We start from the raw sequence: 15,375 nt of genomic DNA on the forward strand, positions 1-15,375 counted from the left end.
GAGATACCAACTTTGGGATAAACAAGGAGCCCAAGTTGAGTAACTGTTTAACTGGTTGTACAACAACTAATAACATTGCTGTCTAATCAGTGTGTATGGGTGCAATTCCTTCTAGTTCCAATCTGGTTTGCAACAGAGAAGCAGATAGGATACAAATATGTAGCTAACGTAACATATAGATTGGCCTTATGTCACTGCTCAGCTCTTAATTGACACAGGTTTTGTGGTATGTTGAGGGAGAATATCCATTCTGAACCATAGGCCTAAGTGAGGGCATGTAGGAGTGGTTGGATGCAGAGATACTAAAGTAGGATGTCAAAAACAACAGAATGGCCATTTCTAGTGCTTTCTTTAGAAGGTGTAGACTTAGAGCAAAGCAGCCTGCCAATCTCCTAGGCTTTGTGGACACAGGATGGACATGGCAGCACGGAGATGGCTTGTCCCTGCCCAAGCAAATATGCACATATCCTTTATACACAAAGCAGCATACCAGGCCCATTCTCTTTCTCCTGTCCCACAACCACCAACATCCCTGGAGGGAAAAAGACACCATTTCAGTATAATTGCAGAATCCTTTTCCACTTACACACCAACATGGAAGAAGGAGGGGAATCTGGTGGCCTTTTCCTTTCTTAAAGGAGCCACAGTTGTTGCATGGTCCTCTGTCTGGTAATTTCCAAGACACAGTAAAACATGGTAGAGGAACCCTCATTACATTCTAATATAATTTCCTCATTCATTGAGTGCATGTCCTTATCTGGAAATGGAGTTGTATTTTAAGTTCTTGAAAGTTCTGTAGGCATTTAAAATCAAAGACATCAAGGTTTTGGTTTGGCAGCATTCAAAATGTCTCTTGGTGCATCTGCCTTTCTTGCTCTAAGGCCTACCCACTCTGTGCACCTGTTCAATGTCAGGGAGAACAATGGGGGCAGGTCTATCTTCAAACTGTCAAAACAACTTAAAATAAAAGCAATAATCTCTCCTCTCTCTTTTTCCGGAATCCTGCATAATTTACACCCCCTCTTTTATTTCTATCTGATTGATCTGTAATATGTTCAATTGCCATTTTGAGTGCTTGCAGCTCCTTTTGGATATTTAGGTTGGTGTTAATCACTTTGTTAAAAAACAATTAAACATTGGTAGAATTAAAATTATATATATAGAAATGATTGAAAACATAAAACAGTTATAATAAAAACAGCACGGCACCTGCCCTTTCATTACAAGCATTCAGTTTCCAAAAGCCTGTTGGAACAAGTAAGTCTTTACTTCCCAGTGGCAGGACAACAAGGTGGGAGCCAGTCTAACCTCTCTAGGAGCAAATTCCCAAGGGCCTCCCCTGAATATCTCAGAAACTGGGAAGCTTCATAGGAGGGAATACGGTCTTAAAATAAACAGATGAACATACAGTCTTTCATTTTCTCCCCTTTATTAGCTGGTCCCTGTTGTTCAGTTCAGGCCTCAGCACAATGATATAGCATTTTGGGAAAAAGATGCAGCCCAGTAATCCAGCACTAGAGGACAGGATGGAGAAGATCTCCACAGCCACCATGTATTTTCCTTTGGTGCTCAGGTAAGTTGGAACAAAGGATAACCAAACAGTGCAAAACACCAACATGCTGAAAGTGATGAACTTGGCTTCGTTGAAACTGTCAGGTAACTTCCTAGCCAGGAAAGCAACAATGAAGCTGACAATGGCCAGGAAACCCATATAGCCCAAGACACAGTAAAACATGGTAGGTGAACCCTCATTACATTCCAGGATGATTTCCCCATCGAATGACTGCATGTCCACATCTGGGAATGGAGGAGAAACAAATAGCCAAACTGTGCAAATCCCAACTTGAATAGAGGAGCAGGAAAGGACAATTGAATTTGCTAGTCCTTTCCCAATCCATTTTCTCATCCTGGATCCTGGTTTGGTTGCCATGAATGCCAGAACCACAGTGATGGTTTTTGCTAAAACGCTGGAAAGGGCCACAGAGAACACAATGCCAAAAATTGTCTGTCGGAGAAGGCAGGTCACCGTTCCAGGCTGTCCAATGAAAAACAAAGAACAAAGGAAGCAAAGGAGGAGGGAGATGAGGAGAGTGTAAGTGAGGGTCTGATTGTTGGCTTTGACAATGGGAGTCTCATTGTGCTTCCAAAAAATCCCCAGTATTAAAATTGTTATCAAAGAGAAAGAAATAATCAAGATAGCTAATATGATCCCTAAAGATTCTTTATAAGTGAGATAGTTTGGGACCCTTGGAATGCACTCAGTTTGGTCCTTGTTGGGATACTGATCTTCAGGGCAATTGACACAGGTGTCCATGTCTGGGAGGAAAAGGAAGCAATGCTATAAGTATTTCAAGATTTATCAAACATTTATCAAAAAGAATTAAGTTTTCCACAGAGTGAAATTACCCCACATTTTGTAATTATTTGACGAACTCTAAGGGAGTCCATAGGGACGCGGGTGGCGCTGTGGGTTAAAGCCTCAGCGCCTAGGGCTTGCCAATCGTAAGGTCGGCGGTTCGAATCCCCGTGGCGGGGTGCGCTCCCGCTGTTCGGTCCCAGCGCCTGCCAACCTAGCAGTTCGAAAGCACTCTCGGGTGCAAGTAGATAAATAGGGACCGCTTACTAGCGGGAAGGTAAACGGCGTTTCCGTGTGCGGCTCTGGCTCGCCAGAGCAGTGATGCCACGCTTTGAGTGAGATGGGCGCACAACCCTAGAGTCTGTCAAGACTGGCCCGTACGGGCAGGGGTACCTTTACCTATACCTTTAAGGGAGTCCATTAATTGCAAAGTATGCATCATTTTGTTTAATCTTGGTTCCACAAAGAGGATGGGAATTGTGGTGAAGTGGCACTTTACAAAGCTAAGAGTCTCCTCCCCCCATGACCAGGAATTTCCTGTTTACTATATCAATTTAAACCATAGCTTCAGAATGCAGCCTTTCACAAATGCCATTCTTTCTCAAATGCCTTTCTAATCTCATGTGGTCCACACTGCATGGACAACAGTTCTTGCTGTTTTCTGGCTACATGTCCACTTTGCAGAACATAGTGATGTCTGGCAGCTATAAGAGGCAAAAGCCATGGGATGGCTCCATGAGAGCATAGGTGAGAGAGCAAGTGTTTGTATGAGAGGCAAAGAGCTTTTAAGGATAAGTACAATAGTGATGGATATACAAAGGTAAAGAAGGGCAAGGTAAGAGTGGAGGAAGGAAATAAAAGTGTGCATTTAATTTTTTTCATTTAGCTTGCAACATATACTTCTAACTTGTTTATTTTTTTGTTCTTAGTGTGATATTTACTGCCATTTTTATTGTGTTTGCTATGTAGACAGCTTTTTTACTTTTTACTTTCTTGGGCTCCATGATCACTGCAGATAGTGACAGCAGTTACAAAATTAAAAAAAACGCCTGCTTCTTGGGAGAAAAGCAATGACAAACCGTATAGGTCTGTATAGTTAAAGCTATAAACTACTGGTTTTCCCAGTAGTGATGTATGGAAGTGAGAGCTGGACCATAAAGAAGGCTGATCACCAAAGAATTTATGCTTTTGAATTATGGTGTTGGAGGAGACTCTTGAGAGTCCCATGGACTGCAAGAAGATCAAACCTCTCCATTCTTAAGGAAATCAGCCCTGAGTGCTCACTGGAAGGACAGATTGTGAAGCTGAGGCTCCAATACTTTGGCCACCTCATGAGAAGAGAAGACTCCCTGGAAAAGACCCTGATGTTGGGAAAGATTGAGGGCACAAGGAGAAGGGGACGACAGAGGATGAGATGGTTGGACAGTGTTCTCGAAGCTACCAACATGAGTTTGACGAAACTGCGGAAGACAGTGGAACACAGGAGTGCCTGGCGTGCTCTGGTCCATGGGGTCACGAAGAGCCGGACATGACTAAATGACTAAACAACAACAACAACAACAACATATAGACAGCTTAGACCTGTTAGGGAACTGCTTGCTGGTGCTACACTGAAATAACAATCTTGTATCCCTTTTTGTTGCAGGGCCTAAGCTTGCTGAGTGTGTGAAGGATGGCAATGCCTTCTTGGGATGTGACGTCAGTGTTGAGGTTTTTGGGCTCTGAATTGCTCCCTCTTGCCAGCATAAGCCTTACATATTTCACTGGAGTTTCTGCATCTGCTTTTTCTTCCCTTCAAATACATTGTTCCATCTATATGCTTATTGCACTTTCATGAGCCTCCTGTCTTTTGGACTTACTTCAGCTGTGTCTCTTTTCCTCAATATGGTGGCTGCTCTTCAAAGATGCTTTAACCTATTGCAGCAATATAATTGGTGGTCATATATCTATCTATCCATCATCTATCTATCTATCTATCTATCTATCTATCTATCTATCTATCTATATCTCAATTTGCCAATTGAATTGATGAGTGCACATTAAGATCTGCTTGGAGGGTTGTGACTCTAGGTTATGTTGTTTTATGTTCTGTTCCCTGTGTATTTTATAAAATTTATTGATTACTTGTAATGGCTTGGCTCTCCCACAGAAGCGAGACTGTGGTAGTAATTATCTCAGGTTTATTGCTCAAACACATAAATCACTCCAGAGCTCCCTCACTCCGTGTATGACTCCAAGTTTGCAGCTGCCAAGTCTAAACTCCGCCCCTTCCTTTTCCTCCAACAGGGGGAAAAGCCCTTTTGTTTCTGCTCTTTTTTCCTCCACTCACTGACCTTTTCGCGCCTTCGAGTTTTTGGGCTGGCTATTCCTGGCCTCCCTCCCTCTTTTTCTGAGCTCAGACTGCTATTTTGTGTATCTCTGCTCTGGCTCCCCTTTCCTTGCTCACTATGCTCAGGGATCAGGTTACCATTGCTATCTGCTGCCTGCTCTCTGTTCTCTGAACCCATGCCATTAGGCTGTCCCTCCTCCCTCTCACATTCCAGTGTCCTTATCTCTCTTTGTCTGTTCTCATTCCCAGCCTCTGTCAGCTCCGGAAGAAAGCTGACATTACTCCTCCTACCCTTCTGGTGAGAGATCTTTCCTTCCGGACACCGAGCACAATCATAGCAGCAAAATCTCTCTCCCTCCTTCTTTTTCCTGCTATAGCCAGGATAGCAGTTGTCATTGCATATAGAAACTGGCAGCACCTGTAAAGAAACATGAAGGATTTTTAGCAAGGCTAGTCAACCATTCTACACAATGGGGTGTATGAGACAGAGCTGCTTTGGCAAACAAAAATAACATGACCTGATATTGGTCTCCAAGCACATTGTCCCCATGCACCAAAATTGCCAGCCTTTACAGCAGCCAGAATTAAAAAGATCAGTGAAAGGTGGAAAACTGCACTTCTTTTATCTCTCTCATTCAGTTTGCACTGCATCAAGCCATGGATCTATAAAAGGTAGTTAAGTCTCAAGTGCTGGATGATTGAGGGAGATTACAGTTGCTTATAAGTCAGAGGTAGCCAAAATGCTGCCCTCTAGACATAACTATAACTCCAATCAGTGGTCAGGAATGATGGGACTTGTGTATTGTAGTGGACTTCACATGGAAGTAAATGAAAAACTAATTCCTTATCTGATTTGTTCAGCTCCCATACATTTAATTGATTGGTTTGATTAATAAGAACAATGCTTAAGTTCATCAGAAAGGTGTTGCTGCCCTCATGAAATATCAATCAAGATGATGAAGCATCTTTGAGATGAGGCCTTGTTCATGAAATAAAGAGATTCTGTGAGATTTTAGAATTAAAGCTTGACTGCAATAATATGTTTTCAAAAGATGAGTCTCACCTGATTAAAGCTTTGGTGCCAGACAATTTGGTCATCATGAATTGTTAACTCTTTGCCTGCAGGAGCTTGAGGTTCAAGCCTTCCAACTTTTACTCTCATCACTGAGCCATTGGGAAACATCATCCAATTGGTAACATCAAAACTGGCCACCATTTCTCCATTTCCATCAAAGTGCACAATTTCTCCAGCACTATTATTGAATATGACCCTACTTAGAAAGTGATGGACCTAATTTGGAAGAGTATATTGACAAAGGGATAAATAATGATTCTATGATTCTTGGCCTCCCAAATATTCCAATGTTTAGCATTCTTAAAGGTCTGTCTGGGTCTTTTTCTGTGTATGAGTTCACTTTCTATTGCTTACTGTTGTTCCTCTCTATTAGGCTACAAATGCTTGGCCCATTATGCGGGGAAAGTCATTAGTGACACTGCTTATCAAAATGAATACCCTCATCCCCAAACAGTCCCCTACTGCTGGAATTGTTTCATGCAGAGATAGAAGTGGCTTTATTTCTGGATCTTAAGCTAATCTGTTCTGTAGCCATTGTATTTAATTGTCATTACCTGCCAGGGTTGTATATTCTGAACAGCTAATTTCCTTCCTTCTTCCATTGTTCTGTATTTGAAGCTGTGCATGTACATGGCATGCAAAGCATGTGCCACAGCATAGACAGCATTGTAGACATTGTAGCTGTGGCCAGTCATGTCCATTTCAAACAGAATTCCAGGAATATTCTCCATTTTCTCCTTTCCAGTGCAGATTTTATTCTCCTTTTCCTCCTGTTCATTAGACTTTAATGAGCAGCTGAATGCCTGTTCCCAAAAGTCCTGGATAAAACCATCTCCTTTGGCCCAGGAAGGTCTTACTCCCTGAATGAACTTTTGAAATCCCAATGGCTGATTTGAATGAACGCTGAAGGATATGGAACCATGAAAGGTTTGTATATCCCAGATCTTTTGAACGGACAGTGATTCAAAATCCCAGTGGGAGGTAACAATCCACACTTTGCCCAGAGGTGGCAGTGACAAGAAAGGTGCTAGAAATAGCAATGTTCTCAAAACCTGAAAGGATGGAGGTTCTCCATATACAAAGAATACACTGACTTTTCTGTCTGTAACAATCTCATAGTTTTTCCGCTGCTGTATAAGCAATTCTATGAATTCATCCACATAATTACATTTTGGTATTCTTAGTATGAAGGCATAACATATGCCGTTCTGGGAGAGCATGGGCACCATGGTCTGTAAAAACTGGTCCCCTTTGTCATCTGCCACAGCCAAGAGCCCAACCCATGTCCATCTGAAATGCTGAAGTAACCGCACAGCTCCCATGTATTGGTAGGCTTCATTGGGAACCATCTGGTACAAAAATGGAAATAGCATTTTGCCATGTTGTACTGCCAGAAATGACCCATAAGTGAGCTGAAATAAAACATATAAGATTTTTTTCCACATAACAAAAAAGTATGTCTTTGTATCCTAGAGTTGAAAATGGTCCTGCAGGCAATCAAGTGCAAAATGTAGCATGATGCAGGCAATCAAGCATTTGACCATCCATGATTTATAGCTTTTCATCCCTCTGCTTGAAGAATTCCAGGAAGTACCTTTTTATAATTAGTTCTAAATATGAACTGGACCGACATATGGAGACACTCTTTCAAGGTATCTGAATGTTTTCTTTGAAGCTTGTGAATCCTTACAGCAACAGGAAAAGGAAGGGGGAGGACAAGGTGCTTTGTGCTTTCTCATGGTTTTCTTATGGTCTCCTTTTTTCTTGTCCTCTACTTCATAATGAAAGAGATGAGTGTAGCCATTGCTATGTTTTTCTGTTTGTTATTCCGGAAAAGAGCGGGGAGGCTTTTGATTTATGCTCAACAAGGAATTTAACAAGGTTTCACTATGGCTCCCGAGGCTGAATGGACTTTATTTAAAATTATTTGTGGACTGGAGTAGGAGTGCTGTTGCAGGAATGTGGGCGGAGCGGGGGGGAGAATGAACTGCTGCTGAACAGATGTGGTAAAGAGGCTGAAATTGAGAAAAAACATCTTGCTTTTTAACTGTGTTCAGAGGAAGAACTGCAGAGTGGAATTTTAATGGCGGAGTTTGGATATGCACTGTGTGAGTTATTTATGGCTGCAGCTCATACGCTAGTCTGTTAACCAAGGAAGGAATGGAATCTGACCTTGTATTATCCAGATTAACACTGCAAATAACTGAACAATGGAAGATACTAATTAACTCTCCCAGCACACCAGGTCCGGAACAACAATGTATATGAAGGACTACACATTTGAAATGGATTATTTATTAATAAAATGTAACAGAGGTGCTGTTTGTATGGTGAAAAACGTGGCCAGCTGGATGAAGGATGTCCCACAAGGATGTCAATTGGACTCTAAATAAAAAATTATGCAGCTATGCGAGGGAATGATGATGATCATATGTTTGAAACAGGAACAGGAAACTGGATTTTAAGAAATTGTTTTAATTAAATTTGGTTTGATTTGCAATAATTTGGAAAATGAATAAAAATAATTAAAAAAGAAAAAAGAAAACAAGAACTGTGAATACAGATAATATGTGCTTGCCTGATTTCCTTTCCTAAATACAAATGAACATGTGAATTTCCATTTCCATGTGTGCTTGGAGTGGAATTCTCCAGCATCCCTGATCAAGATGGTGCAACACTTTTGTGGTATCTCTAGACCAAGAGCTTACCTGTGGAGTCTTGTGCATTGCTGAAATAATGGCCATATTGACAGAGATTTCAGAGATAGATCCACCAATGAAAGCAGTCAGCTTGTTCTGATCATCATCACAACAGAAGTTGGGAACAAACCGTTGTTGTTTGGAAAGCAGGCTCAGGGTGGCTTTATAGGTCATTCTTGCACTGAAGTAGCTATTGAGGATATAGAACCCCAGAGAGACGTTTGATAAGATGCAAGGATTCTCATTGATCTCTTTGACAGCAAATGCTAAAGCCAGAATGTGCTGGTAGTTCTTAGGCAGCGAACTGTAAAAATAGGTACAACCTGTTTAATAAAACAATAGCCAATCAGCCACAGAAATACATTTGAACACTTCATCATCATTCAACAGCAAACTTCTGATATTGAGACGTAACTCAACACTACAGAAGTTTCAAAAGGCCAAGGAGATAATAGAATGAAGTTAGCAGAAAGTAAGCTATATGAAACATTTGAATGTTTTGGGGTCAACAAAACATTACAGTGTAATGAGGGAGGATTTTATTCATGTTTGCTTGAATGTGAATAGAACCCCTCTCACAATCATGCACCATGTCACATTAATCAACAGGGGGACTGGGAAGGCATGATGTATGCAAGGACGTTGGGAGTGGGAATTGAATGTGTGCCTCTCCCTTGTCCACCCATTGAGCCTTGAACATGCCTGAAAGCCTCTATATAACAACCATTTCAATCAATGAAGAAATATATTATACAATCAAGTCAGTTAAGTGCAAGCAACAAATAATGGATCCTTTAATTCCTGAAAGGCAGGGACACAGTAGTGTAACTTAAATGCATCTGCCATTTGCAATGAGGAGACTATCAAACCTCCATAAACTAACTTGCATTTGAAAACCATACTTCAGTTATGTCAGGGTAGTGCAAAGTGCCCGAGAGACAATTAAGAAATTACTTTTCAGAAAACATAAACTCCCATGATTTTCCCCGTGCAGTTTTTAAAATATTAAGAACAAGTGGGGACAAGACTATTCCTGAAAACCTATTTGTTGAATGAGAGAGAGATGGAGGTGTGTGGGGGAAGGTTGGGGAGGGGAGGGGAGGGAAGGAGAGAGAAGGAACAAAGAAAGGAAGGGAGGAAATCTTACATGGATTCCTCAATCAAGGCCTGTGCTGGCTGTTCCAAGAAGGAGAGGTTGTTATAAAGGAAGTAGACTTGAGAAACAATCCCACCAATGGCAAAATCTCCTGACTGGTAAAATTCATGAGGGATAGGATGAGGATCACTATATATGGAACAATTAATAGAATGAGTCTTGCATACAGTATGACATAGCATTAGAAGCAGCAATGTTACCACCAATATGATTTTGTTGACAAAAAGTCCCCTCCAAACGTACGTTTCCATTTACAGCACATATGAGGATATTACCAGCTTTGCTACAGCCTTCTTCGAATTGTGGTTTATTCTGCTGCTACACTTGGTTACCAAGTGGTCTTCTAGGGAATTTTGGTGCCAATATTATATTTAAAAGTAGCTCCTTATCAATCTGTGACCTTCAACAGCATATTCTTGTTATCGCCTCCCTGTATTCTCGAAGGGAGATCTTAAGAAGTATGCCTTTTCCTTTTCTTAAAAAATAGCCATGTGCTCCTTTTCATCTACAGGTATCTATTATCTTGTCTTAAAATGTAAGAAAAGAAATGTAACCTTGAGGATTTTCAATCAGCTTGTCCAATAAATTGAGAAGTAGAAGATGAAAAGAGCAACAAGAATGAGAACTGGGATACGTATACAGTAGGGTTTTGGGGGAGGGGAGAAGGGGCTTAAAATCATTACAGAACAAGGTGATGGACACAAGGGCAACATATAAAGAACAAATTTTCATAGAAAACAATTGGCACCATCTTACCTGTGCCTAGATTGTGTTCTTAACAACATGTGTGATTTATAGCTGTCCTCAGATGCTGGTTGTTTATCTTGCTAATGGACTCTGGATGTCAATTGTATGAGAAGATGAAAAACGGTAATTATGATTATATCTTCCCCAGTGTGCTGTTGGTCTCTGCAGCTGCATCATGCAGAACTGCTAGGAGTTTTCCCCAAATTATAGAACAATTATTTTACAGTATTGTTAGAAGGATAATAATTGTTGGTGGAAATTTGCCAGGTGACTGCAAGTTAACATTGCCTGGGACTATATTTAAATATGCTGTCAGGTTTCTTTTTAGTATGCTTTTCTCCTGTTGTACAACTTTTCAGCAATATAATTTTAAACAATATAAGTCATGGACTGATTTGATCCCAATACTGGACACTTTAGTCTTCTTGCATGCCTGCTCCCTTCCCATGGCTCCACTGGAGCTGGACCCACAAATGTTCTTCAGTCCTGGCATACTGACTTTTCCAGTTACTCTACTCTCTGTAGTCATGCGAGGAGGAGACAGAGTGAACAAAAAGAGGAGGCAAGGGCAAGGAAACAGCAGAGAAAGGACTATTGGGAGTGAAATTAATCTATAACAATAGAATAATAGGAATAATAAATACTGCTTTGTGTATATATGAGGACAATGAAATTATGCAGATACTTTGTGGAGAAAAAGTGCTTTTTCAGGAGGCATTTTCAACCAAAGAAGAAATAACAAGGTGAGACACCAACTTTGGGATAAACGAGGAGTTCAAGCTGAGTAACTGTTTAACTGGTTCTACAACAACTAATAACATTGCTGTCTACTCAGTGTTTCCAACCTGGTTTCCAACAGAGAAGCAGTTAGGACGCAGATATGTAGCTAACCTAACATATAGATTGGCCTTATGTCACTGCTCAGCAAAGGAGTACAACAAGGCTGTATATTGTCTCCCTGCTTATGTAACTTATATGCAGAATTCATCATGTGAAAGGCTGGGCTGGATGAATCCCAAACCGGAATTAAGATTGCCAGAAGAAATATCAACAACCTCAGATATGCAGATGACACAACCTTGATGGCAGAAAGTGAGGAGGAATTAAAGAACCTTTTAATGAGGGTGAAAGAGGAGAGTGCAAAATATGGTCTGAAGCTCAACGTCAAAAAAATGAAGATCATGGCCACTGGGCCCATCACCTCCTGGCAAATAGAAAGGGGAAGAAGTGGAGGCAGTGAGAAATTTTACTTTCTTGGGCTCCATGATCACTGCAGATAGTGACAGCAGTCACAAAATTAAAAAACACCTGCTTCTTGGAAGAAAAGCAATGACAAACCGTATAGGTCCGTATAGTTAAAGCTATAAACTACTGGTTTTCCCAGTAGTGATGTATGGAAGTGAGAGCTGGACCATAAAGAAGGCTGATCGCCAAAGAATTTATGCTTTTGAATTATGGTGTTGGAGGAGACTCTTGAGAGTCCCATGGACTGCAAGAAGATCAAACCTCTCCATTCTTAAGGAAATCAGCCCTGAGTGCTCACTGGAAGGACAGATCGTGAAGCTGAGGTGCCAATACTTTGGCCACCTCATGAGAAGAAAAGACACCCTGGAAAAGACCCTGATGTTGGGAAAGATTGAGGGCACAAGGAGAAGGGACGACAGAGGATGAGATGGTTGGACAGTGTTCTCGAAGCTACCAACATGAGTTTGACGAAACTGCGGGAGACAGTGGAACAGAGGAGTGCCTGGAGTGCCTGGAGAGCCAGTGTGGTGTAGTGGTTAAGAGCGGTAGCCTCGTAATCTGGGGAACCGGGTTCGCATCTCCGCTCCTCCACATGCAGCTCCTGGGTGACCCTGGGCTAGTCACACTTCTTTGAAGTCTCTCAGCCCCACTCACCTCACAGAGTGTTTGTTGTGGGGGAGGAAGGGAAAGGAGAATGTTAGCCGCTTTGAGACTCCTTAAAGGGAGTGAAAGGCGGGATATCAAATCCAAACTCTTCTTCTTCTTCTTCTCTGGTCCATGGGGTCATGAAGAGTTGGACATGACTAAACGACTAAACAGCAAACATTGCTCAGCTCATAATTGACAGAGGTTTTGTTGTATGTTGAAGGAGAACATACATTCTGAACCGTAGGCCCAACCGAGGGCATGTCGGAGTGGTTGGATGTAGAGATACTAAAGAAGTATTTCTAAAACAACAGAATGGCCACTTCTAGTGCTTTATTTAGAAGGTGTAGACTTAGAGCAAAGCAGCCTGCCAATTCTCCTAGGCTTTGTGGACACAGGATGGACACGGCAGCATGGAGATGGCTTGTCCCTGCCCAAGCAAATATGTACATATTCTTTATACACAAAACAGCATACCAGGCCCATCCATTCTCTTTCCCCTGTCCCACAACCACCAACATCCCTGGAGGGAAAAAGACACCATTTCAGTATAAAGAGTCAGGGCTTTTTCGGCTGTGGCTCCGATCTGGTGGAACGCTCTGTCACAAGAGACTAGGGCCCTCCGGGACTTGACATCTTTCTGCAGGGCCTGCAAGACAGAGCTGTTCCACCAGGCCTTTGGCCAGGGCACAGCCTCACCCCCTCCTTTGGCAATCCTCACAGAACTCTAGCCCAATGGTTGCCATTAATCTGATTTGAATTGATTTTATAATGAAATGATTTTAGAATGTTGTATCATTTTAATATTGTAAGCCGCTCTGAGCCCGGCTTCGGCTGGGTAGGGTGGGATATAAATAAAATTTATTATTATTATTATTATTATTATTATTAATTGCAGAATCCTTTTCCGCTTACACCCCAACATGGAAGAAGGAGGGGAATCTGGTGGCCTTTTCCTTTCTTAAAGGAGCCAGAGTTGTTGCATGGCCCCCTGTCTGTAACCTCCAAGACACAGTAAAACATGGTAGAGGAACCCTCATTACATTCTAATCTAATTTCCTCATTCAATGAGTGCATGTCCATATCTGGAAATGGAGTTGTATTTTAAGTTCTTGAAAGTTATGTAAGGCATTTAAAATCAAAGAGATCAAAGTTTTGGTTTGGCAGCATTCAAAATGTCTCTTGGTGCATCTGCCTTTCTTGCTTTAAGGCCTACCCACTCTGTGCACCTGTTCAATGTCAGGGAGAACAATGGGGGCAGGTCTATCTTCAAACTGTCAGAACAACTTAAAATAAAAGCAATAATCTCTCCTCTCTCTTTTTCCGGAATCCTGCATAATTTACACCCCCCCTTTTATCTCTATCTGATTGATCTGTGATATGTTCAATTGTCGTTTTGAGTGCTTGCAGCTCCATTTGAATATTTAGGTTGGTGTTAATAGCTTTGTTAAAAAACATTTAACATTGGTAGAATTAAAACTATATATATAGAAATGATTGAAAACATAAAACAGTTATAATAAAAACATCACTACACCTGCCCTTTCACTACAAGCATTCAGTTTCCAAAAGCCTGTTGGAACAAGTAAGTCTTTACTTCCCAGTGGCAGGACAACAAGGTGGGAGCCAGTCTAACCTCTCTAGGAGCAAGTTCCCAAGGGCCTCCCCTGAATATCTCAGAAACTGGGAAGCTTCATAGGAGGGAATACGGTCTTAAAATAAACAGATGAACATACAGTCTTTCATTTTCTCCCCTTTATTAGCTGGTCCCTGTTGTTCAGTTCAGGCCTCAGCACAATGATATAGCATTTTGGGAAAAAGATGCAACCCAGTAATCCAGCACTAGAGGACAGGATGGAGAAGATCTCCACAGCCACCATGTATTTTCCTTTGGTGCTCAGGTAAGTTGGAACAAAGGATAACCAAACAGTGCAAAACACCAGCATGCTGAAAGTGATGAACTTGGCTTCGTTGAAACTGTCAGGTAACTTCCTAGCCAGGAAAGCAACAATGAAGCTGACAATGGCCAGGAAACCCATATAGCCCAAGACACAGTAAAACATGGTAGGTGAACCCTCATTACATTCCAGGATGATTTCCCCATCGAATGACTGCATGTCCACATCTGGGAATGGAGGAGAAACAAATAGCCAAACTGTGCAAATCCCAACTTGAATAGAGGAGCAGGAAAGGACAATTGAATTTGCTAGTCCTTTCCCAATCCATTTTCTCATCCTGGATCCTGGTTTGGTTGCCATGAATGCCAGAACCACAGTGATGGTTTTTGCTAAAACGCTGGAAAGGGCCATAGAGAACACAATGCCAAAAATTGTCTGTCGGAGAAGGCAGGTCACCGTTCCAGGCTGTCCAATGAAAAACAAAGAACAAAGGAAGCAAAGGAGGAGGGAGATGAGGAGAGTGTAAGTGAGGGTCTGATTGTTGGCTTTGACAATGGGAGTCTCGTTGTGCTTCCTAAAAATCCCCAGTATTAAAATTGTTATCAAAGAGAAAGAAATAATCAAGATAGCTAATATGATCCCTAAAGATTCTTTATAAGTGAGATAGTTTGGGACCCTTGGAATGCACTCAGTTTGGTCCTTGTTGGGATACTGATCTTCAGGGCAGTTGACACAGGTGTCCATGTCTGAAAAAAAGGAAGCAATCTTTTAAGTTTATCACGACTTTGACCAACATTTATAAAAAAATTAACTTTTGCACATAGTGAAAATACCTTTTCATCATCCCATTTTGTAAATATTTGACAAACTCTAAGAGTCTCAAAATTTCAAAGTCTGCATCATTTTGTTTAATCTTGGTTCCACAATGGTTATGTAGATTATAGTGAAGTGGCACTGTACATAGCTAAGAGTCCCCATCCCCCCCCCATGCACCAGGTATTTCCTGTTTACTATATCATTTTAAGGTATTTACTATATCTTCAGAAGGCAGCCTTTCACAAATGCCATTTTTCTCAGTCCTTAATGTATGTGTCAATAGCACAGTGTGAATCCAAGTGACTGGAAATTTATTTTGGGCACATGTAAGAATGAGAATCTAGAGTTTTAGACTAAAATAAAAATAAAAATCAGAGACTGGGTCTTTTGGATGCAAAATACTTTTTAT

General features: G+C 41.3%; 1 protein-coding gene across 1 annotated transcript; it reads right to left on the reverse strand.

Moving 5' to 3' along the window:
• Positions 1-1,414: 1,414 nt before the first annotated feature.
• On the reverse strand, positions 1,415-10,400 carry LOC310662190 (vomeronasal type-2 receptor 26-like; the record flags this gene model as incomplete). Its single annotated transcript, XM_083408960.1, has 7 exons — positions 1,415-2,316; positions 4,977-5,103; positions 5,749-5,976; positions 6,315-7,172; positions 8,469-8,763; positions 9,607-9,744; positions 10,372-10,400. The coding sequence occupies 7 exons, from the start codon at positions 10,398-10,400 to the stop codon at positions 1,415-1,417; spliced, it is 2,577 nt and encodes an 858-aa protein (XP_083265086.1).
• Between the last annotated feature and the right edge of the window lie 4,975 nt (positions 10,401-15,375).

Source organism: Podarcis tiliguerta (genome assembly GCF_965153285.1).
Source record: "Podarcis tiliguerta genome assembly, chromosome: 13".
NCBI classification, from domain to species: domain Eukaryota; kingdom Metazoa; phylum Chordata; class Lepidosauria; order Squamata; family Lacertidae; genus Podarcis; species Podarcis tiliguerta.